The sequence below is a fragment of the Ranitomeya variabilis genome, chromosome 2 (genome assembly GCF_051348905.1).
Source record: "Ranitomeya variabilis isolate aRanVar5 chromosome 2, aRanVar5.hap1, whole genome shotgun sequence".
In the NCBI taxonomy this organism is placed as follows: domain Eukaryota; kingdom Metazoa; phylum Chordata; class Amphibia; order Anura; family Dendrobatidae; genus Ranitomeya; species Ranitomeya variabilis.
This window is the reverse complement of record NC_135233.1, coordinates 960,614,165-960,641,796: the sequence shown is the minus strand read 5'-3', so window position 1 is coordinate 960,641,796 and position 27,632 is coordinate 960,614,165. Positions and strand designations below refer to the sequence as shown.

Below are 27,632 nucleotides of genomic sequence, written 5' to 3'. Positions count from 1 at the left end.
ATTCCTTATTCATGAATTGTGTTATTGCTGCATCCACACCTGTATAATAAAGTCTACACAAGCATCTATTAAAAGTGTGTAGTGATTTAACATTACTCTATTTTTTAAGATATGCAATTTTTTTATGAAAGATATTTTTCTATTAAAGATTTAAAAACAACTTTTTAATGGACCTTTCTGAACTTGATTATACCTTCATGATTCATTTGTTCCTGCTAAATCTATGTGCCTATACTTATACATCCCGCACACTGCTAAAAATCTCTGGCTACAGTTCTACATACTCCATCCCACTCCAACCATATGGCTTTACTTTCACATTCTACACTTCTCTTCAAACCTCTGTATGCTGCAAGCGAACACGTACTGTAGAGGTGGAATCATTATTACAGCCATGTCAAAAAAGAATTGAAGTGAATATGGCAGAAGCAGTGTTGGATCTGCTTGGAGAATGTATTGAATTTGACTGAATAAATGAATTTATGATTTTAAGGATTTTAAGGAGTTCAATATTTTGTGGGCCAAGATTTAGAGATTAGAAGAGGTTAGTGATGTGTAAGAGGGTGGTGCTGTTATGGACAGTAAGGAACACGCTGTCACTTTAAGAGGCTGCACCCCCTTGTCTGGCATGATGGAATGTTCTGCTTCTCCCATGCAATAATCGTCTTAATGAACCAGTCTGTGCAGAGTGCAGGTGTGGAGCTGGAGCAGTGTGTGTGAACTGAGGCTGCTGCAGAGAGGACTTTTGTGCTGATAGCTGAAAGAGAGAAAGACTGTGTCCTGATATAGCTGCAAGAGAGCCACGAAGATACAGAGAAAGGGATTTACAGTTACCGGGAGCATCCCTAGGATACAGAAGCAAGGAGAAGACCACACTTCACAGACCTGCCAGAAAGCCGTGCACACCACCACATTAGACTGCTGGGGGCCCCCCTGGGACTGGATCTGATTCTCCAACATCACCGTGAGTTTGTTCCTGTTTGGTGCACCTGTTAGGGCCTAGTGTAGGCTTCAATAGTCAGTACACGGGAGCCGTGTGGCCTGCTTAGTAAAGGCCAGTGAGGTTATACGTAGAGTAGCATCATCACTCGTTTATTGTTTACATTTGCTTGTTAGACATATTTTGAGTCTGCAATAGTTGTAGCACCTTGCTGTTTTACGGAAAAGTTAAAGTTCATAACTCTTGAAAAATTGTCTGTTGCCATTGTATACCCCTGTTTGCATCTTCCTCATTCCCTTCATTCCTTGCCTTCCAATAAATCTACCCTGTGTTGTTTGCACCTCATCTTGTGTACAGTAGTCTTCCTGCACCATGGTGGTTCCCCGGCCATCGCTTCAGATGATCGAGCACTAAAATGCTCTGGTGCTCGTTGTTCGGGTCGAGCAGATTGGAATACTTGGGTACAAAACAATGAGCCCACTGTAAGTATATGTGAGACCCGAATATTTTTACCGCGATCCCCCCCCGGGGGGTCTTTTAAGGTCTAAAAACATCTGAAAATGATGGAAACACTGCTCAAGTAACACAGGAACATCATGGGGATCGCCCCTGGAAGCATTCCTGACTCCTAGTTCACAGCTTTAACCAATTTTTTCCGAGATTCATACCATTTTTACTGGTGCCACCAAAAAAACACTAAAACGAAACCAAAACGGATTTTGCTGGGAAACATGTTAAGGTACATCCTTTGCAGGTTAATAACTTGCCTGTAAGGCCAAATTATTAACCTGAGAATTAAAATTTCCTCCCCCACTTAGGCTTAGTTCAGATGCAGCGTTTTGAAGCATTTTTCAACTTTAACATTGCTTTCAACCACTACAAATGCGTTCACTGGGAAATGTCATTGTAACATTAACCAACTCTAGCTGGCCATGAGGTGAGTGCCCAATTCCCAATTCATGCCAAATTCCCCAATGTTGGTTCCTTTTTTACAAATTAAAATAGTGCCATCACAGCCCCCTTTGCCCAAAATGCACCATACAGAGCACACTTACCCTGGTGATCTAGTGGCAGTTAAAGGACACATTGCAGGACACAGAATTAAGAAGTAGGCCCAATGTTATGTCATGCCCAATTCCCCAATGTGGGGTACTTTTTTTACAAAATAAAATAATGCCATCACAACCCCCTTGCCCAAAATGCACCGTACATTGCACGTGCACCCTGGTGATCTAGTGGCAGTTAAAGGACACATTGCAGGAGACAGAATTAAGAAGTAGGCCCAATGTAATGTCATGCCCAGTTCCCTAATGTGGGGTTCTTTTTTACAAATTAAAATAGTGCCATCACAGCCCCTTTGCCCAAAATGCACTGTACAGAGCACGTTCACTCTGGTGATCCAGTGGCAGTTAAAGAACACATTGCAGGAGACAGAATGAAGAAGTGGGCCCAATGTAATGTCATTCCAAATAGAAGAAAAAAAAATGAATGGCACTGAGATAAATGGAATGAGTTACTTACTGGTATAGAGGGATACACTCTGAATCATTGGCACATTATGGGAGTAAAGTCACTTGGTGGAGGCTGCTTGCCAGGAAGAAACATGTAGATAAATTCAAACGAAGAGGAAAGCAGCAACAGTTCCGTTTTGTGACGAAGAAACTTTAGTCCTTTATTTCCAATATAAATTCATGGACAAGGTAAACAGGGCAGGGACAGTGCAAGTAAAAAGTAAAGTCCTTTTTACTTGCACTGTCCCTGCCCTGTTTACCTTGTCCATGAATTTATATAGAAAATAAAGGACTGGGGTTTCTTCATCACAAAACGGAAGAGTTGCTGCTTTCCTCTTCATTTGGATTTACCAATCTAATGTCATGTCCAATTGTCCAATGTGGGGTCCTTTTTAAAAAAATTAAAATAGTGCCATCCCAGCCCCTTTGCCCAAAATGCACCGTACAGTGCATGTTCACCCTGGTGATCTAGTGGCAGTTAAAGGACACATTGCAGGAGACAAAATTAAGTAGTTTGCCCAATATAATGTCATGCCCAATTCCCCAATGTGGGGTCCTTTTTTTACAAAATAAAAGAGTGCCATCACAGCCCCCTTGCCCAAAATGCACCGTACAGAACACGTAGACCCTGTGGATCTAGTGGCAGTTAAAGGACACATTGCAGGACACAGAATTAAGAAGTAGGCCCAATGTAATGTCATGCCCAATTCTCCAATGTGGGGTCCTTTTTTTACAAAATAAAATAGTGCTATCACAGCCCCCTTGCCAAAAATGCACCATACAGAGCACGTTCACCCTGGTGATCTAGTGGCAGTTAAAGGACACATTGCAGGACACAGAATTAAGAAGTAGTCCCAATGTAATGTCATGTTCAATTCCCCAATATGGGGTCCTTTTTTTTACAAATTAAAATAGTGCCATCACAGCCCCCTTGCCCAAAATGCACCTTTCAGAGCACGTTCACCCTGGTGATCTAGTGGCAGTTAAAGGACACATTGCGGGAGACAGAATTAAGTAGTAGGCCCAATGTAGTGGTGTGGGTCACTGAGACTAAAAATGGAGTGCATGAGCTGCCAAACAATTCCCCAATGGGGGTACCTTTTTTAAAAATAGACTAGTGCCATCGCAGGCCCCTTGCCCAAACTTCACCGGCCTATAACAGTACAAAGCATGTTCACAATGGTGATCTAGTGGCAGTTAAAGAAGAGACATTGCAGGAGATAGAGCAAAGAAGTAGGCCCAATGTAGTTGTGTTTGTCTCTGCGACTTGCAATGCAGTGCATGAGCTTCCAAACAATTCCCCAATGGGGTTACTTGGTCATCTAGTGGCAGTTAAAGGACACATTGCAGGAGACAGATTAAAGAAGTAGGCCCAATGTAATGTAATGCCCAATTCCCCAATGTGGGGTCCTGTTTTTACTAAATAAACTAGTGCCATCAAAGCCCCAGTGGCTAAAATGCACCGTACAGAGCACATTCACCATGGTGATCTAGTGGCAGTCAACGGACACATTGCAGGAGACAGAGTTAAGAAGTAGGCCCAATGTAATGTTATGCCCAACTCCCGAAGATGGGGTCCTGTTTTCACTAAATAAAATAGTGCCTTCACAGTCACCGTGCCCAAAATTCACTTGCCTATAACAGTACAGAGCACGTTCACCCTGGTCACCTAGTGGTTCTGGATGATGAGAATGAGGATAAGGAGGAGTATAACAACAAACAGACCAAATCTGGAAGTGTATACCCATGTGTGGTTGTGAAGAGGTGCATGAGAATATACCTCCCCAAAAGAGAGAATGTATTTGAGGTTATGTTTTGCTGTTTTCACTTGGTGGTGTACAGAAGTCTTTCCCAATCCAGCCCTTGTTCACTTTTATAACAGTCAGCCTGTCAGCATTTTCAGTTAACAGGCGGATGCGCTTATCTGTTATAATTCCACCAGCAGCACTAAAAACCCGCTATGACAGAATGCTAGCAGCAGGGCAGGCCAGGACCTCCAAGGCATAAGGAGCCAGTTCATGCCACATGTCCAGCTTGGATACCCAATAATTAAAAAGAACAGATGAATCACGGAGGACGTTTGTACGATCTGCAAAGTTCTCCCTCACCATCTTCACAAACATTGCACCTCTTGTGACAGCACCCCTTGCCTCTGTGCTGTCACGAAGGGAGCGTCTGAGAAAACTGTCCCAGAACTTTGCCATTGTTCCCCTGCCTGAGCAGGATTGTACTTCTGTCTCTCTTGCTTGGACTCCTTGGTTGTACAACAAACTCTGACGTCTGCTGCCAGCGTTCTCACATGGGAATTTTCTAAGTAATTCCGCTACAAAGGCCCTCTGATACTGCAACATTTTAGTACACCTCTCTGCCTCTGGTAGAAAAGATTGAAAGTTCTCCTTGTAGCGTCTGTGTAATAATTATAGGGGATAACCCAGGAGACTCTTTGCGTGGAACAAGACAACTACAGAACACAGTTTTATAAGTGGCAAAGTCTATATTATCACACGGTGATTCAAACAGGTGCAGAGAGAAACTCAAGTCCACAACACTTGGTGCAAATATCAAATGCAGCTCAGCAGTCTATAGGAAACTTCAGAGGAAAATGCAATCATGCAGAAAGTCTATGAAGCACAATTATTCTTGATGATACTTGACACGAATAAATCCTTGTCTTAGTCCAAACACAGATAGATAAGCTTATAAGGCAGTTCAAATAATATCTTAGCTCAACCAGGGAGGCCTGGTTAATAGTCTCAGGTTTCTGCAGTGCAGCAAACAGCTTACATGTCCAGCAAATGCAGATGGAAGTAAATACGAGCAGCAGATGAAAGAGGATTACTGGAACTGGTGTATGCAGCAGGAACTCAGAGCAGAGTAGCAGGATCACCACACAGGTTCACAGGAGCAGGTATATAGCCAGGGAGTAATCAGAGTTCAGGAGCCGGATGCAAGGCAGAATACTCTAGCACAGACTGAAGGCTGGGGTGGAGTTTTATAGCAGGAAGACACAGTACACAAGAGACCAAAGACGCCATATTGGAAAAGGGCAGTAATGCACAAAAGGTAAAAAATGTTCAGAGTCCTGACGTTACTCCCTCCTTAGAAGCGGCCTCAGGATGATCCTGGTGGACCTGGTTTCTCAGGGAATCTCTGTTGAAAACGAGAAATCTTCTGTTGGGCATTGATGTTTTCCACAGGTTCCCAAGAGTCTTCCTCAGGGGGATATCCCTGCCATCTTATCAGACATTGGAGCCAATTCCTGCGAATCCTGGAATTAATAATTTCCTCCACCACAAATTGTTCTTGCCCATCAATCACCACAGGCTGCGGAGGTGGCACAACACATCCCTGGAAGGTATTAGGAGATACAGGCTTTAGTAAAGATACATGAAAAACTGGGTGTACCTTCATAGTCCTAGGCAGCTTCAGCCGGCAGGCCACAGAGCTCACAATACCGTTGATCTTGAAAGGGCCAATGAATTTCTGTCCAAGTTTTTGTGAAGGAACGTTTAACTTCAGATTCTTAGTTGTTAACCACACGGAATCTCCTACCTTGAACATAGGTGCAGGTTTACGGAATCTATCAGCCGATCTCTTATAACGTTCTTGAGCTGTGGTCAGGGATTCCTTCAGAACCTCCAGATTTTGTCTCATCGCAGTCAGCCTTTCCTCCACTGCCGGAACCGGAGAATTAATTGGAGACCTAGGTAAAATACACGGATGATAACCCAGATTGGCAAAGAAAGGTGTAAATTTAGTGGAGGCGCTCTGAGAATTATTATATGAAAATTCGGTTAAGGGCAGCAACTCCAACCAATCATCCTGGAGATGGCTGACATAGCATCTTAGATATTGTTCCAACATCTGGTTGGTACGCTCAGTCTGACCATTTGTCTGGGGATGGTAAGCGGAAGAGAGACAGACATTAATATTGAGTGAAGAGCAATGCCCCTTCCAGAATCTTGAAGTGAACTGTACTCCACGGTCAGAGATGATCTCATCCGGAACCCCATGCAACCGAAAGACATTCTGTATAACCAAGTTCACTGTATCTTTAGCTGAGGGGAGGCCGGTGCATGGAACAAAATGAGCAGCTTTAGTCAGGCGATCAACTACCACCATGATTGTATTCATGCCCCCGATGTAGGCAGCTCCACAATAAAGTCCATTGATATAGACCCCCAAGGGTGGGACGGAACAGGTAATGGTTGTAGAAGACCCATGGGTGCCACATGAGGAGTCTTGTAACAGGCACATTCCTCGCAAGAGAGAACATAGTCCTTGGTATCCTTCAGGCAAGTTGGCCACCAGAAGAATCGGCTCGGGAACTCTTGTGTCTTCTGTACCCCTCTGTGACCAGCCAACTTGGAGTCATGTACCAACTTGAGGATCTGCAGGGACGTAGATACGTCGATCTCTGAACCACATGCCACCCTTAAAGACAAGATTAATATCCACAGGTGGGTTGGCCAGAAATACATCACCATCATAGGCCTCCCTGCACTCCTTCCACAAGTCCTGATCGTGGATAACTCCGATGAAATTGGCATCAGATAGAATGGTCTTGGACGGGGCTCCAGGTACGGAATCCGCAGCATGAATTCGGGATAAAGCATCAGCCTTCCCATTACGAGAACCTGGACGGTACGAGATAACAAAGTTAAATTGATTTAAAAATAAGTTCCAACGAGCCTGATGAGGAGAAAGACATCTAGCGGATTTAAGGAACTCTAAATTGCGATGGTCAGTTAGCACTATGATCTGCTGTGCAGCTCCATGAAGATGATGCCTCCATTCTTTGAAAGCCGCAATAATAGCCAGCAATTCCTTGTCTCCCACGTCATAATTCTTCTCTGCTGAGGTTAGTCTACGGGAAAAGAAAGCACAAGAATCTAGCAGACCCAGTTCTTTGGGAGAGAATAGCCCCCAAAGCATTATCAGAAGCGTCCACCTCCACAATGAATGAAAGTGTTGGATCTGGGTGTATCAACAGCGGTGCTGATGTGAAACAGATCTTAAGCCGATCAAAAGCTTCTTGAGCCTGTGATGACCACTTAAAGGGCTTTTCCTTCATTGTCAAGGAAGTAATGGGACAGACAATATCAGAAAAATTTTGAATGAAGTGTCTGTAGAAATTTGCAAAACCAATAAAACGTTGGACCTCCTTAGCGTTCTTGGGTACCGGCCAGTCAAGGATAGCCTGAATCTTACCAGATTCCATGTTCAGCCCCTGGGGAGAGATGATATAACCTAAGAACTGTATCTCAGAACGATGGAACTCACATTTCTCCGGCTTAATATACAGATGGTTCTCTTTCAAACGTCTTAAAACAGTTTTAACATGCTCTTCATGTTCCTGTAGAGAGTCAGAAAAGATTAGAATATCGTCCAAATAGATCACCACAAACTGGTCCAACAAATTTCTGAAAATGTCATTAGCAAGGTGTTGAAACGTTGCAGGGGCATTACAAAGCCCGAAGGGCATCACAAGAGATTCAAAGTGTCCATACCGGCATCTGAATGCTGTATTCAACTCATCCCCTGGACGAATATGCACCAAATTATAAGCCCCATGAAGATCCAGTTTAGAGAACACCTTAGCATGGCGGACTCTTTCTATTAATTCAGGAATCAGAGGCAAAGGGTAACGGTTTCGTACGGTTACCTTATTGAGTTCCCGATAGTCAACACAGGGTCTCAGGGTCAAATCCTTCTTTTTAACAAAAAATATAGGTGCCCCTGCTGGTGAGGAAGAAGGACGTATGAAGCCTTTGGCCAGATTTTCATCAATATACTCCTTTAAGGCTTGAAGCTCAGGTGCCGCCAAAGGGTATACGTTACCAATAGGAATAGCTGCCCCAGGAAGCAGCTCAATGGGACAGTCATAATGCCTGTGTGGAGGAAGCTGATCTGCATTCTTCTTGTCACAGATGTCAGAGAGCTCTTTATATGCTGGAGGTAAAGTAAATACCTGTACATGTGGTTCCGTAGCTGTGGACTCCGGGACAGCTTCTGTTAACGCTGAGTTGCTCCTTGATGGAAAGGTAATCTCCTTGGTCTCCCAGTTGATAATTGGGTTCTGAGAACGCAACCAAGGAATGCCTAAAATCACAGGAAAATGAGGAGAAGAAATTAGCAAGAAAGAAAGTTGCTCCTCATGATTAGGCTCCAACACAATTTCAAGGGGTACGGTCTCCTGATCCACAGGCCTAGAGACTAAAGGTGACCCATCCACTGTTTCCATGGTAATTGGAGAGGCTCTTTGCTTAATTTCAATACCATGTTCCTTGGCAAATGCGATATCCATGAAATTGCCACCTGCACCAGAGTCAATCATAGCTGCACTGGAAATCCACTGTCCTGAACACAGGATCTTAATAGGGAGAGAACAGTGAGAGTTCTTTTCCTTCAGCTCCTTGGGGGGTGAAGTCATAGAAAGTGAATGGAATACAGCGTTTAAAGGCAGGCTACATTCAGAGATGTCAGATTCATCATCACAGTTGTCATACTCCCCTACTGCTGCTAGCACCTTGTTAGGCCGTCTAGGACACTTAGGACAATTGATCAAGAAGTGGTCAGACTGGCCACAGTAGAAACATAGACTTTCACGAAAGCGATGCTCCCGGCGCTCATTGATCTTGCGCCTCTGAATGGAATCAATTTGCATGGGCACTCCCTCCACCTCCCGAGAGGTTTTACCTGCAGGCTCTTTGGAAGGAAGGGAAAAGTTAGAAATACGGTTATAAGCAGCAAATTTCTCCTGCCTACGCTCAGTAAAGCGAATGTCAATGCGCACACAATGCTGTATAAATGTCTCTAGCTCTTGGGGTGACTCAGAGTGAGCTAGTTCATCTTTTATAATACTAGACAGACCCCTTTTAAAAAGAGGCAATTGTGCATAACTGTCCCAATTGGTATCTACCGCTAATCTCCTGAATTCAGTGGCATACTCGATAACAGAACGTTTAGCCTGGCGTAAAGACAACAAAGCAGATTCAGTGGTTGCACGGCGATTAGGGTAATCAAACATTAATGCCATAGCGGCCAAGAAATCATCCAAGTTATTTAACCGTGGGTCACGAGACTCAATCATCGGATTCGCCCAGGCGAGCGCTCGTGAGGTCAGTAGCATTATTACACACAATACTTTGGATCTATCAGTAGGAAAATGGTCAGCATGCACATCAAAATATAGCATACATTGATTCACAAAGCCACAAAATTTGTCGCGATCACCATTAAATCTGAATGGGGGCAACTTAGGTGGGCTAGCTGGTGGCGGTTGCCCAGAGGGTAAAGTCACTTGTGCAGCTATTTGCGTGCTTATGTCCTGAAAAGCCTGTCCATACTGGGACTCTATGCCAGCAAGTTTGTTTTCCTGGGCTGCCATGCGGTTGCTCAAGTCCTGCAAAGTCTGTCCAAACACTTGTTGATTGAGATCAAAGCTTCCAAACTTCTTTTGCAGACCTTCCACATCTTTCTGCAGTGATATAATTATGGAATACACCTGCTCTAGTCTGCTTTCTGCAGTCATTGTTCCAGCAGTCTCCTTTTTTTTTTTTAGGCTAGAGTATCCTGTAATAATTATAGGGGATAACTCAGGAGACTCTATGCGTGGAACAAGACAACTACAGGACACAGTTTTATAAGTGGTAAAGTCTATATTATCACACGGTGATTCAAACAGGTGCAGAGAGAAACTCAAGTCCACAACACTTGGTGCAAATATCAAATGCAGCTCAGCAGTCTATAGGAAACTTCAGAGAAAAATGCAATTATGCAGAAAGTCTATGAAGCACAATTATTCTTGAGGATACTTAACACGAATAAATCCTTGTCTTAGTCCAAACACAGATGGATAAGCTTATAAGGCAGTTCAAATAATATCTTAGCTCAACCAGGGAGGCCTGGTTAATAGTCTCAGGTTTTTGCAGAGCAGCAAACAGCTTACATGTCCAGCAAATGCAGATGGAAGTAAATATGAGCAGCAGATGAAAGAGGATTACTGGAACTGGTGTATGCAGCAGGAACTCAGAGCAGAGTAGCAGGATCACCACACAGGTTCACAGGAGCAGGTATATAGCCAGGGAGTAATCAGAGGTCAGGAGCCGGATGCAAGGCAGAATACTTTAGCAAAGACTGAAGGCTGGGGTGGAGTTTTATAGCAGGAAGACACAGTGCACATGAGACCAAAGACGCCATCTTGGAAAAGGGCAGTAATGCACAAAAGGTAAAAAATGTTCAGAGTCCTGACAGTCTGTCTAGAAGTGTCAATAACCAGTAATGAGTGTCACCCCAAATATTTATAATGTGAGGGTCACATGAAACGCAGCGCAACATAAAGCCAGCTATATGTGCCAGACTGCTAACAGCCAAGACTTCTGTGTCCTCACCAACAGGACTGACCATGCTGTCATCCTCCTCCTCTTCCTCCTCCTCCCTGTCCTCAGGCCATCTCCGCTGAACAGACGGTATGACAGCTGTGTTTGTAGTAATGTGTATAGCGCAAGAAAGTAGCTCTCGTTCTTCCTCCTCCTTCTCCTCCTCATTGACTACCAATCCACGATGAGAAGACATGAGGCTAGGCTGAGTGTAATCCCCCTGTATGGTTCCTTGCTCCATGTCCTCGTGCTCTGCCTGCAATGCATCCTCTTTAATTGTCAGCAGAGATATTTTCAGAATGCTGAGAAGCGGGAGCGTGAAGCTAATTATGGCATCATTGCCGCTCACCATCTTGGTGCAGTCCTCAAAGTTTTGGAGGATGGTACATATGTCGGAAATCCATGTTCACTACTAAGGTCTTATGTATGGAGTCTGAACTGAATATCGACGGCCTTGTTGATGTTGGTAGTAAACAAATGCACTCTTCTGCTCACAAAGCATTTTCAACATAAGCAGTGTATAGTTCCAGCACGTGGGAACATCACACACCAGCCGGTCAGCTGAAGCTGGAAATGCTGCTGAAGCACAGCAAGGGCTGCTGAAGCTGTAGCTGACTTTCTAAAATGGGCAGGCAGCTGTTGTGAATTCCGCTCTTGGGCTCCCTCCGGTGGTTGTAAGTAGCACTTTTGTGAATTCTGCTCTTGGGCTCCCTCCTGTGGTTTTGAGTGGTATAGCTGCTTCTTGGATTTAGCATCAGCAGCTGCATCCATTGATCTTCTTTCTGCTCGGCTATATTAGTCTGGCTTTATCCCTAAATCAATGCCAGTTGCCAATTGTTCCTGCCTGGAGGCACGGCTCTTGGATTTCCCTGACACTCTGACTCGTTCAGCAAAGATAAGTCCTTGCTTGTCCTTTTGCAGTCCACTTGTTGTGGACTTATTGTTCAGCACATTCTATGTTTTGCTCATTTGTCCAGCTTATCAGTATGGATCTATTTAGCTAAGCTGGAAGCTCTGGGCTGCAGATTTTGCCCTCCACACCTTTAGTCAGGTGTGGAGATTTTTGCATATCTCTGCGGTGGACTTTTTCTAGTTTTTATTACTGACCGCACAGTGTTTCTTTCCTTACTGTCTATCTAGCTAGAATTGGCCTCCTTTGCTAAAATCTTGTTTCATACTACGTATGTCATTTCCTTCTCCTCTCACAGCCAATATTTGTGGGGGCTGTCCTATCCTTTGGGGATTTTCTCTGAGGCAAGATAGCTTTCCGTTTTCTACCTTTAGGGGTAGCTAGTTCTCCGGCTGTGACGAGATGTCCAGGGAGTGACAGGAACATTCCACGGCTACTGCTAGTGTTGTGTTAAGATCAGGAACTGCGGTCTGTATAGTTACCACCTGCCCAGAGCTAGTCACATGTCGCTCCTAAATTACCAGTCCATAACAGTGCAACTGGCCAAAAATGAGTTGAATGCATCTCAAAAGAAGGAAAAGAAAAAGAGTTCTGAGCCATTTTTTTTTTCTTTATTTTGTTTTGTCTTTTTCCTTCCTCTTAATCTCTGGGTGGATTTGGGTGCGGACATGGATGTTCAGGGTTTGTTTTCTCGTGTGGATCAGCTTGCTGCAAGAGTTCAGAGTATCCAAGATTATGTTGTTCAGACTCCAGCCTTAGAGCCTAGAATTCCTACTCCAGATTTGTTTTACGGGGATAGATCTAAGTTTTTGAACTTTAAGAATAACTGCAAATTGTTTTTTGCTCTGAAACCCCGTTCCTCTGGTGACCCCACTCAGCAAGTTAAAATAGTTATTTCTCTGCTGCGTGGTGACCCTCAGGACTGGGCATTCTCCCTTGAGTCAGGGGATCCAGCATTGCTTAATGTAGATGCATTTTTTCAATCGCTCGGATTATTGTATGACGAACCTAACTCTGTAGAGCATGCTGAGAAAACACTTTTGGCCCTGTGTCAGGGTCAGGAAGCGGCAGAATTGTACTGCCAGAAATTTAGAAAATGGTCTGTGCTCACTAAATAGAATGAGGATGCTCTGGCAGCAATTTTCAGAAAGGGTCTTTCAGAAGCCCTTAAAGATGTTATGGTGGGGTTCCCCACGCCTGTTGGTTTGAGCGAATCTATGTCCCTAGTAGGGTTGAGCGACTTTCATTTTTTTAAGGTCGAGTCGGGTTTTGTGAAACCCGACTTTGTCCAGAGTCGAGTCAAGTGCAGTCGGCCGACTATCGCTAAAAGTCGGGGATCGACCGAAACACGAAACCCAATGCAAGTCAATGGGGAACCATAGTCGGCAGTGAGTGGAGGCCAGGAAAACACCTACAGTGCCCATTTTAATGCCAAAAACATCCATTCTTGTTTCTGAAGCTTGTCAATCTAAATTAACTTTATAATAATAGTTGGGCATAGGAAATTGGGGGTCATTTGGCAAAAGTTGTGGGGGGTAGGGCTGGTTCAAGGCTTTAGTGGGCCCAGGAAATGTGGACTACATCACGGCGGTGGAGCAGGGAGAGGTAAGTATTTCAACGTTGCAAGGGCTGTGATCCTGAGCAAGCAGGGGGGGCCCACTCGTTCGCATTGGCACTGGCACAGGGCCCCTCAAAGTACAGCGGTGTGTTTGCACGGCGGGGGCGCCTCCCACCAGCAGCGACACTTTTGCGTACTCTGAGGGGCCCTGTGCCAGTGACGTCGCCAACGAGTATGCCCCCCCCACCTGATGAAGGAACCTGCACTTTCATCTGCACCTTCCTCTTTGTCCCTGTGTAAGGTGGTATAACATGCGGTAAGGGGGACCTTACTTCCAGCAGGGTCAGATTCTGGCTGTGTAGAGTGCAAGGGAAATGTAGTGTTCTGGGTCAATGTACCAGCAGACTCATCTAGCAGTGGCTGGGCAATGGGCAGGATGAGGATGAAACAGATATAGGGCCAAAGAATAAAGTAGGCTAAATGCAGTTCAAAATTGGTAACAGGACTAAACAGGTGGCACTGCTTTGTTCAGTGGAGTAGCAAACCCAAGAGCAGCAGACACTGTTTTAAGGGCCCAACCACACTAGTAGGCCAAATGCAGTTTAATATCTGATACTATAGGCCGAAAGCCAGAAGGTAAAAGCTCAGCTGTATTCAGTTGAGGGCAACACCAGGGAGGTGCAGACACCGTTAGTAGGCCCTAACCACCAATTTTTAAAAACACAGCACTTAATGAGAGCCAGAAGGTTGAAGCACAGCTGTATTCAGTTGAGGACAAACACCAGGCAGGGGCAGACACCGTTAGTAGGCCCTAAACACCATTTTTTTACTTAAAAACAGCACTTAATGAGAGCCAGAAGGTTGAAGCTCAGCTGTATTCAGTTGAGGGCAACACCAGGGAGGGGCAGACACCGTTAGTAGGCCGTAACCAAAGTTGAAGGCCAAATGCAGTTTAATTTCTGATACTATAGGCCGAAAGCCAGAAGGTAGAAGCTCAGCTGTATTCAGTTGAGGACAAACACCAGGCAGGGGCAGACACCGTTAGTAGGCCCTAAACACCATTTTTTTATTTAAAAACAGCACTTAATGAGAGCCAGAAGGTTGAAGCTCAGCTGTATTCAGTTGAAAGCAACACCAGGGAGGGGCAGACACCGTTAGTAGGCCGTAACCAAAGTTGAAGGCCAAATGCAGTTTAATTTCTGATACTATAGGCCGAAAGCCAGAAGGTGGAAGCTCAGATTTAGACAGTGGAGGACAATTAGAATTAGGGACTGCAGACAGACTTAGTAGGCTGTCCCCTGTGGACCATGCATCCAACACATTAACCCATTGCGCCGTAATGGACACGTAATCTTCCGTGGCCATGCCTACAGGTCCATGCGTCTGTTGTCAGGTGCACCTTTGTACTCACAGATTGCCAGAGTGCATGGACAATGCGGTCTTCTACATGCTGGTGGAGGGTTGGGATGGCTTTTCTCGCAAAAGAAGTGTCGACTGGTTAGCTTGTAGCGTGGTACAGCGTAGTCCATCATGGCCTTATTAATAGTAAATAAAATATATAACTAGGCTCTATGAACTTTTAAATAGGTTCCAGGGGTACACGGGCAACATTGGTGTGGTCAGTGGAGGAGTATTGCAAGTAGGGGCCGCAGACAGGCTCACAAAGGCCTAAAATAACAAACAGTAGGCAGTCATGGCAGTTTTACATCGGTTACATGGATACACAGGCAGGCACTCCAGGCAGCATTGCGGTCAGTGGAGGAGTATTGCAAGTAGGGGCTGCAGACAGGCTCACAAAGGCCTAAAATAACAAACAGTAGGCAGTCATGGCAGTTTTACATCGGTTACATGGATACACAGGCAGGCAGCATTGTGGTCAGTGGAGGAGTATTGCAAGTAGGGGCCGCAGACAGGCTCACAAAGGCCTAAAATAACAAACAGTAGGCAGTCATGGCAGTTTTACATCGGTTACATGGATACACAGGCAGGCAGCATTGTGGTCAGTGGAGGAGTATTGCAAGTAGGGGCCGCAGACAGGCTCACAAAGGCCTAAAATAACAAACAGTAGGCAGTCATGGCAGTTTTACATCGGTTACATGGATACACAGGCAGGCAGCATTGTGGTCAGTGGAGGAGTATTGCAAGTAGGGGCCGCAGACAGGCTCACAAAGGCCTAAAATAACAAACAGTAGGCAGTCATGGCAGTTTTTCATCGGTTACATGGATACACAGGCAGGCACTCCAGGCAGCATTGTGGTCAGTGGAGGAGTATTGCAAGTAGGGGCCGCAGACAGGCTCACAAAGGCCTAAAATAACAAACAGTAGGCAGTCATGGCAGTTTTACATCGGTTACATGGATACACAGGCAGGCAGCATTGTGGTCAGTGGAGGAGTATTGCAAGTAGGGGCCGCAGACAGGCTCACAAAGGCCTAAAATAACAAACAGTAGGCAGTCATGGCAGTTTTACATCGGTTACATGGATACACAGGCAGGCACTCCAGGCAGCATTGTGGTCAGTGGAGGAGTATTGCAAGTAGGGGCCACAGACAGGCTCACAAAGGCCTAAAATAACAAACAGTAGGCAGTCATGGCAGTTTTACATCGGTTACATGGATACACAGGCAGGCACTCCAGGCAGCATTGTGGTCAGTGGAGGAGTATTGCAAGTAGGGGCCACAGACAGGCTCACAAAGGCCTAAAATAACAAACAGTAGGCAGTCATGGCAGTTTTACATCGGTTACATGGATACACAGGCAGGCAGCATTGTGGTCAGTGGAGGAGTATTGCAAGTAGGGGCCGCAGACAGGCTCACAAAGGCCTAAAATAACAAACAGTAGGCAGTCATGGCAGTTTTACATCGGTTACATGGATACACAGGCAGGCAGCATTGTGGTCAGTGGAGGAATATTGCAAGTAGGGGCCGCAGACAGGCTCACAAAGGCCTAAAATAACAAACAGTAGGCAGTCATGGCAGTTTTACATCGGTTACATGGATACACAGGCAGGCAGCATTGTGGTCAGTGGAGGAGTATTGCAAGTAGGGGCCGCAGACAGGCTCACAAAGGCCTAAAATAACAAACAGTAGGCAGTCATGGCAGTTTTACATCGGTTACATAGATACACAGGCAGGCAGCATTGTGGTCAGTGGAGGAGTATTGCAAGTAGGGGCCGCAGACAGGCTCACAAAGGCCTAAAATAACAAACAGTAGGCAGTCATGGCAGTTTTACATCGGTTACATGGATACACAGGCAGGCAGCATTGTGGTCAGTGGAGGAGTATTGCAAGTAGGGGCCGCAGACAGGCTCACAAAGGCCTAAAATAACAAACAGTAGGCAGTCATGGCAGTTTTACATCGGTTACATGGATACACAGGCAGGCACTCCAGGCAGCATTGTGGTCAGTGGAGGAGTATTGCAAGTAGGGGCCGCAGACAGGCTCACAAAGGCCTAAAATAACAAACAGTAGGCAGTCATGGCAGTTTTACATCGGTTACATGGATACACAGGCAGGCAGCATTGTGGTCAGTTGAGGAGTATTGCAAGTAGGGGCCGCAGACAGGCTCACAAAGGCCTAAAATAACAAACAGTAGGCAGTCATGGCAGTTTTACATTGGTTACATGGATACACAGGCAGGCACTCCAGGCAGCATTGTGGTCAGTGGAGGAGTATTGCAAGTAGGGGCCACAGACAGGCTCACAAAGGCCTAAAATAACAAACAGTAGGCAGTCATGGCAGTTTTACATTGGTTACATGGATACACAGGCAGGCAGCATTGTGGTCAGTGGAGGAGTATTGCAAGTAGGGGCCGCAGACAGGCTCACAAAGGCCTAAAATAACAAACAGTAGGCAGTCATGGCAGTTTTACATCGGTTACATGGATACACAGGCAGGCAGCATTGTGGTTAGTGGAGGAGTATTGCAAGTAGGGGCCCCAGACAGGCTCACAAAGGCCTAAAATAACAAACAGTAGGCAGTCATGGCAGTTTTACATCGGTTACATGGATACACAGGCAGGCAGCATTGTGGTCAGTGGAGGAGTATTGCAAGTAGGGGCCGCAGACAGGCTCACAAAGGCCTAAAATAACAAACAGTAGGCAGTCATGGCAGTTTTACATCGGTTACATGGATACACAGGCAGGCAGCATTGTGGTCAGTGGAGGAGTATTGCAAGTAGGGGCCGCAGACAGGCTCACAAAGGCCTAAAATAACAAACAGTAGGCAGTCATGGCAGTTTTACATCGGTTACATGGATACACAGGCAGGCACTCCAGGCAGCATTGTGGTCAGTGGAGGAGTATTGCAAGTAGGGGCCGCAGACAGGCTCACAAAGGCCTAAAATAACAAACAGTAGGCAGTCATGGCAGTTTTACATCGCTTACATGGATACACAGGCAGGCAGCATTGTGGTCAATGGAGGAGTATTGCAAGTAGGGGCCGCAGACAGGCTCACAAAGGCCTAAAATAACAAACAGTAGGCAGTCATGGCAGTTTTACATCGGTTACATGGATACACAGGCAGGCACTCCAGGCAGCATTGTGGTCAGTGGAGGAGTATTGCAAGTAGGGGCCGCAGACAGGCTCACAAAGGCCTAAAATAACAAACAGTAGGCAGTCATGGCAGTTTTACATCGGTTACATGGATACACAGGCAGGCAGCATTGTGGTCAGTGGAGGAGTATTGCAAGTAGGGGCCGCAGACAGGCTCACAAAGGCCTAAAATAACAAACAGTATGCAGTCATGGCAGTGTTACATCGGTTACATGGATACACAGGCAGGCAGCATTGTGGTCAGTGGAGGAGTATTGCAAGGAGTGTCTGACACAGTTAGTACTCCAAAAAAATAAATAGATGTGAATGTCTCGCAAAACAACTATAAGTAAAAAAAGGGTGGCATGCTTATGTACAGGGGTGGGCTCATCTGCAGAGTTTATTACAAAGTAATTTGGCAGTAAATTAGTATTTACTGGTGTCAATATAGGACACTGACCCAGACTACTTTAACTAGCATCATAGATGCAAACAAATTGGTATTGTTTGTCAGTGCCAGGCATTGAATGATGTCAGTGCATAGACTAAACATTGGTGGAGCTGTGCGAGATAATTTTGCACGTGGTAGAGCACAGTTTAAGCTGGGGGGGATTCTCTTGTGGCCGGCGGTACCGCCCCAGGGCCCCTCATGTTACAACGGTGTGTCTGACGTTGGGTGCGCACCACCACCGCCAGAGACACTACATTGTACTATGAGGGACCCAGTGGCAGTGCCGTCGACCAAAAGCGGGCACACCCACCTCTTCAGACAATCAGCACTGTAATGGGTGCTTGCACCAAGTGGCGAGACCACGGCCCCGTGGGGGGATTTTTCCCATTGGGGGAGGTGTAAACATGTCGTATGCTGGACAAACAGCTGCTGCAAATTAACAGATTGGAACACTCAGTAAGACAAGTCCACAAGCAAGACCTTTTTATAGGAAAGCTAGGTGTCAGCCGGGAAAGGTGGGGCAAAATAATTTGAAATCCAGGAGTGGTTCATTTTAATGAAGGTGAGATCATCCACATTTTGGGTAGCCAGACGAGTCCTTTTTTCGGTTAATATTGAACCAGCAGCACTGAATAGTCTTTCTGATAGCACACTAGCTGCTGGGCAAGCAAGCTCCTGCAACGCATATTCTGCCAATTCAGGCCAGGTGTCTAATTTTGATGCCCAGTAATCAAATGGGAATGACGGTTGAGGGAGAACATCGATAAGGGAAGAAAAATAGTTAGTAACCATACTGGACAAATGTTGTCTCCTGTCACTTTGAATAGATGCTGCAGTACCTGTCCTGTCTGCGGTCATTGCGAAATCACTCCACAACCTGGTCAGAAAACCCCTCTGTCCAACACCACTTCTGATCTGTGCACCTCTAACACCTCTGCCCTGTAGCCCCCTGCAGCTCGTGTGAGAACCATCACCGGCGCTGTGTGCTGGGAATGCCTGAATCAAACGGTCTACAAGAGTAGCTTGTTTGGTTGCTAATATTTGTTCGAGGTTCTCATGTGGCATAATATTTTGCAATTTGCCTTTATAGCGAGGGTCAAGGATGCAGGCCAACCAGTAATCGTCATCGCTCATCATTTTAATAATGCGTGTGTCCCTTTTGAGGGTACGTAAGGCATAATCCGCCATGTGTGCCAAAGTTCCAGTTGTCAAATCTGCGGTTGTGCTGGTTGGAGGGGCTGTTACAGGCAAATCTACGTCACTTGTCTCCCTTAAAAAAACAGAACCCGGCCTTGCAACGCCACTAATTTCTGTTGGCCCAGGAGAAGCTTCCTCATTCAAAAAGTACTCATCCCCATCATCCTCCTCGTCCTCCTCCTCCTCTTCGCCCGCTACCGCGTCCTCTACACGGCCCTGACCAGACAATGGCTGACTGTCATCAAGGCTTTCCTCTTCCTCGGCTGCAGACGCCTGCTCCTTTATGTGCGTCAAACTTTGCATCAGCAGACGCATTAGGGGGATGCTCATGCTTATTATGGCATTGTCTGCACTAACCAGCCGTGTGCATTCCTCAAAACACTGAAGGACTTGACACAGGTCTTGTAGCTTCGACCACTGCACACCTGACAACTCCATGTCTGCCATCCAACTGCCTGCCCATGTATGTGTATCCTCCCACAAAAACATAACAGCACGCCTCTGTTCGCACAGTCTCTAAAGCATGTGCAGTGTGGAGTTCCACCTTGTTGAAATGTCGATGATTAGGCGATGCTGGGTAAGGTTCAAAGACCGCTGATAGTTCTGCATACGGCTGGAGTGTACGGGCGAATGGCGGATATGCGAGCAAAGTCTGCGCACTTTGAGGAGCAGGTCTGGTAACCCCGGGTAACTTTTCAGGAAGCACTGCACCACCAGGTTTAAGGTGTGAGCCAGGCAAGGAATGTGTTTCAGTTGGGAAAGGGCTATGGCAGCCATGAAATTCCTTCCGTTATCACTCACAACCTTGCCTGCCTCAAGATGTACAGTGCCCAGCCATGACTGAGTTTCATTCAGCAAGAACTCGGACAGAACTTCCGCGGTGTGTCTGTTGTCGCCCAAACACTTCATTGCCAATACAGCCTGCTGACGCTTGCCACTAGCTGTCCCATAATGGCACACCTGGTGTGCAACAGTGGCAGCTGCGGATGGAGTGGATGTGCGACTGCGGTGTGTGGACGAGCTCTCGCTTCTGCATGAGGAGGAGGAAGAGGAGGAGGGGGGGCGAACGCCTACAGCCAACTCTTTCCTTGACCGTGGACTAGGCAAAACTGTCCCAATATTGCTGTCCCCTGTGGACCCTGCATCCACCACATTCACCCAGTGTGCCGTGATGGACACGTAACGTCCCTGGCCATGCCTACTGGTCCATGCATCTGTTGTCAGGTGCACCTTTGTAGTCACAGACTGCCTGAGTGCATGGACGATGCAGTCTTTAACATGCTGTTGGAGGGCTGGGATGGCTTTTCTAGAAAAGAAGTGTCGACTGGGTAGCTCGTAGCGTGGTACAGCGTAGTCCATCAGCGCTTTGAAAGCTTCGCTTTCAACTAACCGGTAGGGCATCATCTCTAATGAGATTAGACTAGCAATGTGGGCGTTCAAACCCTGTGTACGCGGATGCGAGGATGAGTACTTCCTTTTCCTAACAAGAGTCTCATGTAGGGTGAGCTGGACTGGAGAGCTGGAGATCGTGGAACTAGCGGTGGTGCCGGTGGACATGGCAGACTGAGAGAGGGTTAGAGATGGTATTCTTGCCGGTGCCCTACATGCAGTGTTTCCTACTGCAAACCTGGTGATTCCCTGACTGCTTTGGCCTGGCGACGAAAGCTGCACAGATACTGCCGGTGGTGCGGGAAATGGTGGGTTTACAGTGAGGGAAGGGATGTAGCGTTGCTGACTAGCTTCATTGGCCGAGGGTGCTGCAACCTTTAGGGACATTTGGTAGTTATTCCAGGCTTGCAAATGCATGGTGGATAAATGCCTATGCATGCAACTTGTATTTAGACTTTTAAGATTCTGACCTCTGCTTAAGGTAGTTGAACATTTTTGACAGATGACTTTGCGCTGATCATTTGGATGTTGTTTAAAAAAATGCCAGACTGCACTCTTTCTACTATCGGATAACTTTTCTGGCTTTGCAGACTGAGCTTCTTTAACCGGATGGCCACGCTGTCCTCCAACAGGTTTTGGTTTTGCCACGCGTTTTTGGCCAGATACGGGCCCGGCAGATGGAACCTGTTGTGATGTTGATGCCTTCTGCGGCTCCTCCTCCTCCGCTTCTGAACTACTGCCGCCTGCACCCTGTTCCCCCAATGGCTGCCAATCGGGGTCAACAACTGGGTCATCTATGACCTCCTCTTCCATGTCGTGTGCAACTTCGTCTGTGTCACCGTGTAAGCCGGTGGTATAGCGTTCGTGACGGGGCACCATAGTCTCCGCTGGGTTTGATTCTGCCTTAGTACACTGCGAGGGCAATGTTCTTGTCTGAGTCAAAGGAACAGCATAGTAATCTGGCTGTGGCTGTGCATCTGTGCACTCCATGTCCGATTCAACTTCTAATGGGCATGGCCTGTTAACTGTTTCACTGTCTAACCCAGGAACGGTATGTGTAAAGAGCTCCATGGAGTAACCTGTTGTGTCGACTGACGCATCCTTCTCTCTTGTTCTGGGTGAAGGACACAAGGAAGCGACTTGTTCCTGACCGGGAGCATCCACTGATGATGAACTGCTCTGACATTTGGCAGTTTCCGAGGAGGAGGCGAAAGAGCTAGAGGCAGAGTGAGCAATGAAAGCCAATACTTGTTCCTCCTGCTCCGGCTTCAAAAGTGGTTTTCCTACTCCCAGAAAAGAGAGCGTTCGAGGCCTTGTGTAGGCAGACGACGTTTTTGGCTCAACAACTCGAGACTTAGGTGCTGTACTGCTTTTACCACGACCACCTGATGCTCCACCACCACTACCATCATTAACAGCTGACAATGACCGCCCACGGCCACGACCTCTTCCACTAGACTTCCTCATTGTTTGCAAAACGTAACCAAAGTAACGCTATTTGTTACTGTAAAACAACTTATAAGGTGAACTCAAACTTCTGTAGAATTTATATATACCTTTATAGGTGCCTGACACTGAAAGGAAAATCAGCCCCAATGTTACACACTCGGTTTTCTGTGCCCCAATAATTTGAGACAGATGGCACACACAGGAGCAGCACTCAAGCAGACTTGCCAATATTTATCTCCCACTAATTTTTTTTTTTTTTGAAAAGGGAGAATTTACCAAAAAAACCCAAAAAGGCCCAGTATTACACACACACTGCTTTTCGGTGGGACACAATGAGAGACAGAAGCCACACACAGGACTGGCACAGAGGCAGACTTGCCAAGATTTATCTCCCACTAACTATTTTTTTTTTTTAAAAGGGAGAATTTACCCAAAAAAAAAAAGGCCAAGTATCACACAGTAGTTTTTTCGGTGCCACACAATGAGAGTGAGATGCCACCCACAGCAATGGCACGGAGGCAGACGTGCCAATATTTATCTCCCACTAAGTATTTTTTTTTTTAAAAGGGAGAATTTACCCCCAAAAAACAAAAAGGACCAGTATTACACACTGCTTTTCTGTGGGACACAATGAGAGACAGATGCCACACACAGGACTGGCACGGAGGCAGACTTGCCAAGATTTATCTCCCACTAACTATTTTTTTTTTTTTGAAAAGGGAGAATTTACCCCCAAAAAACAAAAAGGACCAGTATTACACACACACTGCTTTTCGGTGGGACACAATGAGAGACAAAAGCCACACACAGGACTGGCACGGAGGCAGACTTGCCAAGATTTATCTCCCACTAACTATTTTTTTTTTGAAAAGGGAGAATTTACCCCCCCCAAAAAAAATGGACAAGTATCACACAGTGTTTTTTTTCGGTGCCACACAATGAGAGTGAGATGCCACCCACAGCAATGGCACGGAGGCAGACTTGCCAATATTTATCTCCCACTAACTATTTTTTTTTTGAAAAGGGAGAATTTACCCCAAAAAAACAAAAAGGACCAGTACTACACACTGCTTTTCGGTGGGACACAATGAGAGACAGATGCCACACACAGGACTGGCACGGAGGCAGACTTGCCAAGATTTATGTCCCACTAACTATTTTTTTTTTTGAAAAGGGAGAATTTACCAAAAAAAACAAAAAGGACCATTATTACACACACACTGCTTTTCGGTGGGACACAATGAGAGACAGAAGCCACACACAGGACTGGCACGGAGGCAGACTTGCCAAGATTTATCTCCCACTAACTATTTTTTTTTTGAAAAGGGAGAATTTACCCCCCCCCCAAAAAAATGGCCAAGTATCACACAGTGGTGTTTTCGGTGCCACACAATGAGAGTGAGATGCCACCCACAGCAATGGCGCGGAGGCAGACTTGCCAATATTTATCTCCCACTAACTATTTTTTTTTTTGAAAAGGGAGAATTTACCCCCAAAAAACAAAAAGGACCAGTATTACACACACTGCTTTTCGGTGGGACACAATGAGAGACAGAAGCCACACACAGGACTGGCACGGAGGCAGACTTGCCAAGATTTATCTCCCACTAACTTTTTTTTTTTTGAAAAGGGAGAATTTACCCAAAAAAAACAAAAAGGCCCAGTATTACACACACACTGCTTTTCGGTGGGACACAATGAGAAACAGATGCCACACACAGGACTGGCACGGAGGCAGACTTGCCAATATTTATCTCCCACTAACTATTTTTTTTTTGAAAAGGGAGAATTTACCCCCCCCCAAAAAAAATTGGCCAAGTATCACACAGTGGTTTTTTCGGTGCCACACAATGAGAGTGAGATGCCACCCACAGCAATGGCGCGGAGGCAGACTTGCCAATATTTATCTCCCACTAACTATTTTTTTTTTTGAAAAGGGAGAATTTACCCCAAAAAAACAAAAAGGACCAGTATTACACACACTGCTTTTCGGTGGGACACAATGAGAGACAGAAGCCACACACAGGACTGGCACGGAGGCAGACTTGCCAAGATTTATCTCCCACTAACTTTTTTTTTTTTGAAAAGGGAGAATTTACCCAAAAAAAACAAAAAGGCCCAGTATTACACACACACTGCTTTTCGGTGGGACACAATGAGAAACAGATGCCACACACAGGACTGGCACGGAGGCAGACTTGCCAATATTTATCTCCCACTAACTATTTTTTTTTTGAAAAGGGAGAATTTACCCCCCCCAAAAAAAAATTGGCCAAGTATCACACAGTGGTTTTTTCGGTGCCACACAATGAGAGTGAGATGCCACCCACAGCAATGGCGCGGAGGCAGACTTGCCAATATTTATCTCCCACTAACTATTTTTTTTTTTGAAAAGGGAGAATTTACCCCCAAAAAACAAAAAGGACCAGTATTACACACACACTGCTTTTCGGTGGGACACAATGAGAGACAGAAGCCACACACAGGACTGGCACGGAGGCAGACTTGCCAATATTTATCTCCCACTAACTTTTTTTTTTTTGAAAAGGGAGAATTTACCCAAAAAAAACAAAAAGGCCCAGTATTACACACACACTGCTTTTCGGTGGGACACAATGAGAAACAGATGCCACACACAGGACTGGCACGGAGGCAGACTTGCCAATATTTATCTCCCACTAACTATTTTTTTTTTGAAAAGGGAGAATTTACCCCCCCCAAAAAAAAATTGGCCAAGTATCACACAGTGGTTTTTTCGGTGCCACACAATGAGAGTGAGATGCCACCCACAGCAATGGCGCGGAGGCAGACTTGCCAATATTTATCTCCCACTAACTATTTTTTTTTTTGAAAAGGGAGAATTTACCCCCAAAAAACAAAAAGGACCAGTATTACACACACACTGCTTTTCGGTGGGACACAATGAGAGACAGAAGCCACACACAGGACTGGCACGGAGGCAGACTTGCCAAGATTTATCTACCACTAACTATTTTTTTTTGAAAAGGGAGAATTTACCCCAAAAAAACAAAAAGGCCCAGTATTACACACACACTGCTTTTCGGTGGGACACAATGAGAAACAGATGCCACACACAGGACTGGCACGGAGGCAGACTTGCCAATATTTATCTCCCACTAACTATTTTTTTTTTGAAAAGGGAGAATTTACCCCCCCCCCCAAAAAAAAAATGGCCAAGTATCACACAGTGGTTTTTTCGGTGCCACACAATGAGAGTGAGATGCCACCCACAGCAATGGCGCGGAGGCAGACTTGCCAATATTTATCTCCCACTAACTATTTTTTTTTTTGAAAAGGGAGAATTTACCCCAAAAAAACAAAAAGGACCAGTATTACACACTGCTTTTCGGTGGGACACAATGAGAGACAGATGCCACACACAGGACTGGCACGGAGGCAGACTTGCCAATATTTATCTCCCACTAACTATTTTTTTTTTTGAAAAGGGAGAATTTACCCCAAAAAAACAAAAAGGACCAGTATTACACACTGCTTTTTGGTGGGACACAATGAGAGACAGATGCCACACACAGGACTGGCACGGAGGCAGACTTGCCAATATTTATCGCCCACTAACTATTTTTTTTTTGAAAAGTAAGAATTTACCCCCCCCCCAAAAAAAAATGGCCAAGTATCACACAGTGGTTTTTTCGGTGCCACACAATGAGAGTGAGATGCCACCCACAGCAATGGCACGGAGGCAGACTTGCCAAGATTTATCTCCCACTAACTTTTTTTTTTTGAAAAGGGAGAATTTAGACAAAAAAAAAATGGCCAAGTATCACACAGTGGTTTTTTCGGTGCCACACAATGAGAGTGAGATGCCACCCACAGCAATGGCACGGAGGCAGACTTGCCAAGATTTATCTCCCACTAACTTTTTTTTTTTGAAAAGGGAGAATTTAGACAAAAAAAAAAAAATGGCCAAGTATCACACAGTGGTTTTTTCGGTGCCACACAATGAGAGTGAGATGCCACCCACAGCAATGGCACGGAGGCAGACTTGCCAAGATTTATCTCCCACTAACTTTTTTTTTTTGAAAAGAAAGAATTTAGACAAAAAAAAAAAATGGCCAAGTATCACACAGTGGTTTTTTCGGTGCCACACAATGAGAGTGAGATGCCACCCACAGCAATGGCACGGAGGCAGACTTGCCAAGATTTATCTCCCACTATTTTTTTTTTTTTTGAAAAGGGAGAATTTAGACAAAAAAAAAAAAAATGGCCAAGTATCACACAGTGGTTTTTTCGGTGCCACACAATGAGAGTGAGATGCCACCCACAGCAATGGCACGGAGGCAGACTTGCCAAGATTTATCTCCCTGCAGTTATCTCAGAAAAGTATGGCAGGCAGCTAGAAAAAGGACTGCTGCACACAAAAGTGTGGACAAACACACAAGATAGCTGTGCAGAAAGGAAGGAAATACAGGATTTGTGCTTTGAAAAAAGCAGTTGGTTTGCACAGCGTCGTACACACACAGGCACAGCAACGCAGCTATCAGGGTCAGGGAGCCTTCTAGGGCAGCCCAATGAGCGACAGCGCTGAGGGAAAAAAAATGTAGCTTCCACTGTCCCTGCAAACAAAAGGTGGTGTTGGACAGTGGAAATCGCTACAGCACAAGCGGTTTGCAGCTTTATGTACCCTGCCTAACACTATCCCTGCTTCTGAAGAAGCGGCAGCAACCTCTCCCTACGCTCACATCAGCAGCAGTAAGATGGCGGTCGGCGGGAACGCCCCTTTATAGCCCCTGTGACGCCGCAGAAAGCAAGCCAATCACTGCAATGCCCTTCTCTAAGATGGTGGGGACTGAGATCTATGTCATCACGCTGCCCACACTCTGCGTCCACCTTCATTGGCTGAGAAATGGCGCTTTTAGCGTCATTGAAATGCGACTTTGGCGCAAAAGTCGCGTACCGCATGGCCGACCCCACACAGGGATCGGCTCGGTTTCATGAGACGCCGACTTTGCCAAAAGTCGGCGACTTATGAAAATGAACGATCCGTTTCGCTCAACCCTAGTCCCTAGCCAGTCAGATTGATCGGCGCCTGCGCGAGCGCAAAGTGGTGCACCATATGGCAGCGTCCTCTGAACAGAGTCCTGAGCCTATGCAATGTGATAGGATTCTGACTAGAGCGGAACAGAGGGGATACAGACGTCAGAATGGGCTGTGTTTTTACTGTGGTGATTCTGCTCATACTCTTTCTGATTGCCCTAAGCGTATTAAGAGGGTCGCTAGATCTGTTACCATTAGTACTGTACAGCTTAAGTTTCTCCTGTCTGTGACCATGATTTG

At 45.8% G+C, this 27,632-nt stretch overlaps 1 protein-coding gene across 1 annotated transcript in view; it reads right to left on the bottom strand.

Moving 5' to 3' along the window:
- Positions 1 to 26,098, bottom strand: part of LOC143804011 (uncharacterized) — a 31,857-nt gene extending 5,759 nt beyond the window's left edge. The window contains exons 1-3 of the mRNA XM_077281758.1: positions 25,611 to 26,098; positions 23,319 to 24,841; positions 20,090 to 23,165 (exon numbers count right to left, since the gene is read on the bottom strand). Of these exons, the coding sequence (XP_077137873.1) occupies positions 20,090 to 22,334 (2,245 nt within the window). The 5' untranslated portion in view covers positions 22,335 to 23,165; positions 23,319 to 24,841; positions 25,611 to 26,098. The remainder of the gene's footprint in view (positions 1 to 20,089; positions 23,166 to 23,318; positions 24,842 to 25,610) is intronic.
- Positions 26,099 to 27,632: the final 1,534 nt, after the last annotated feature.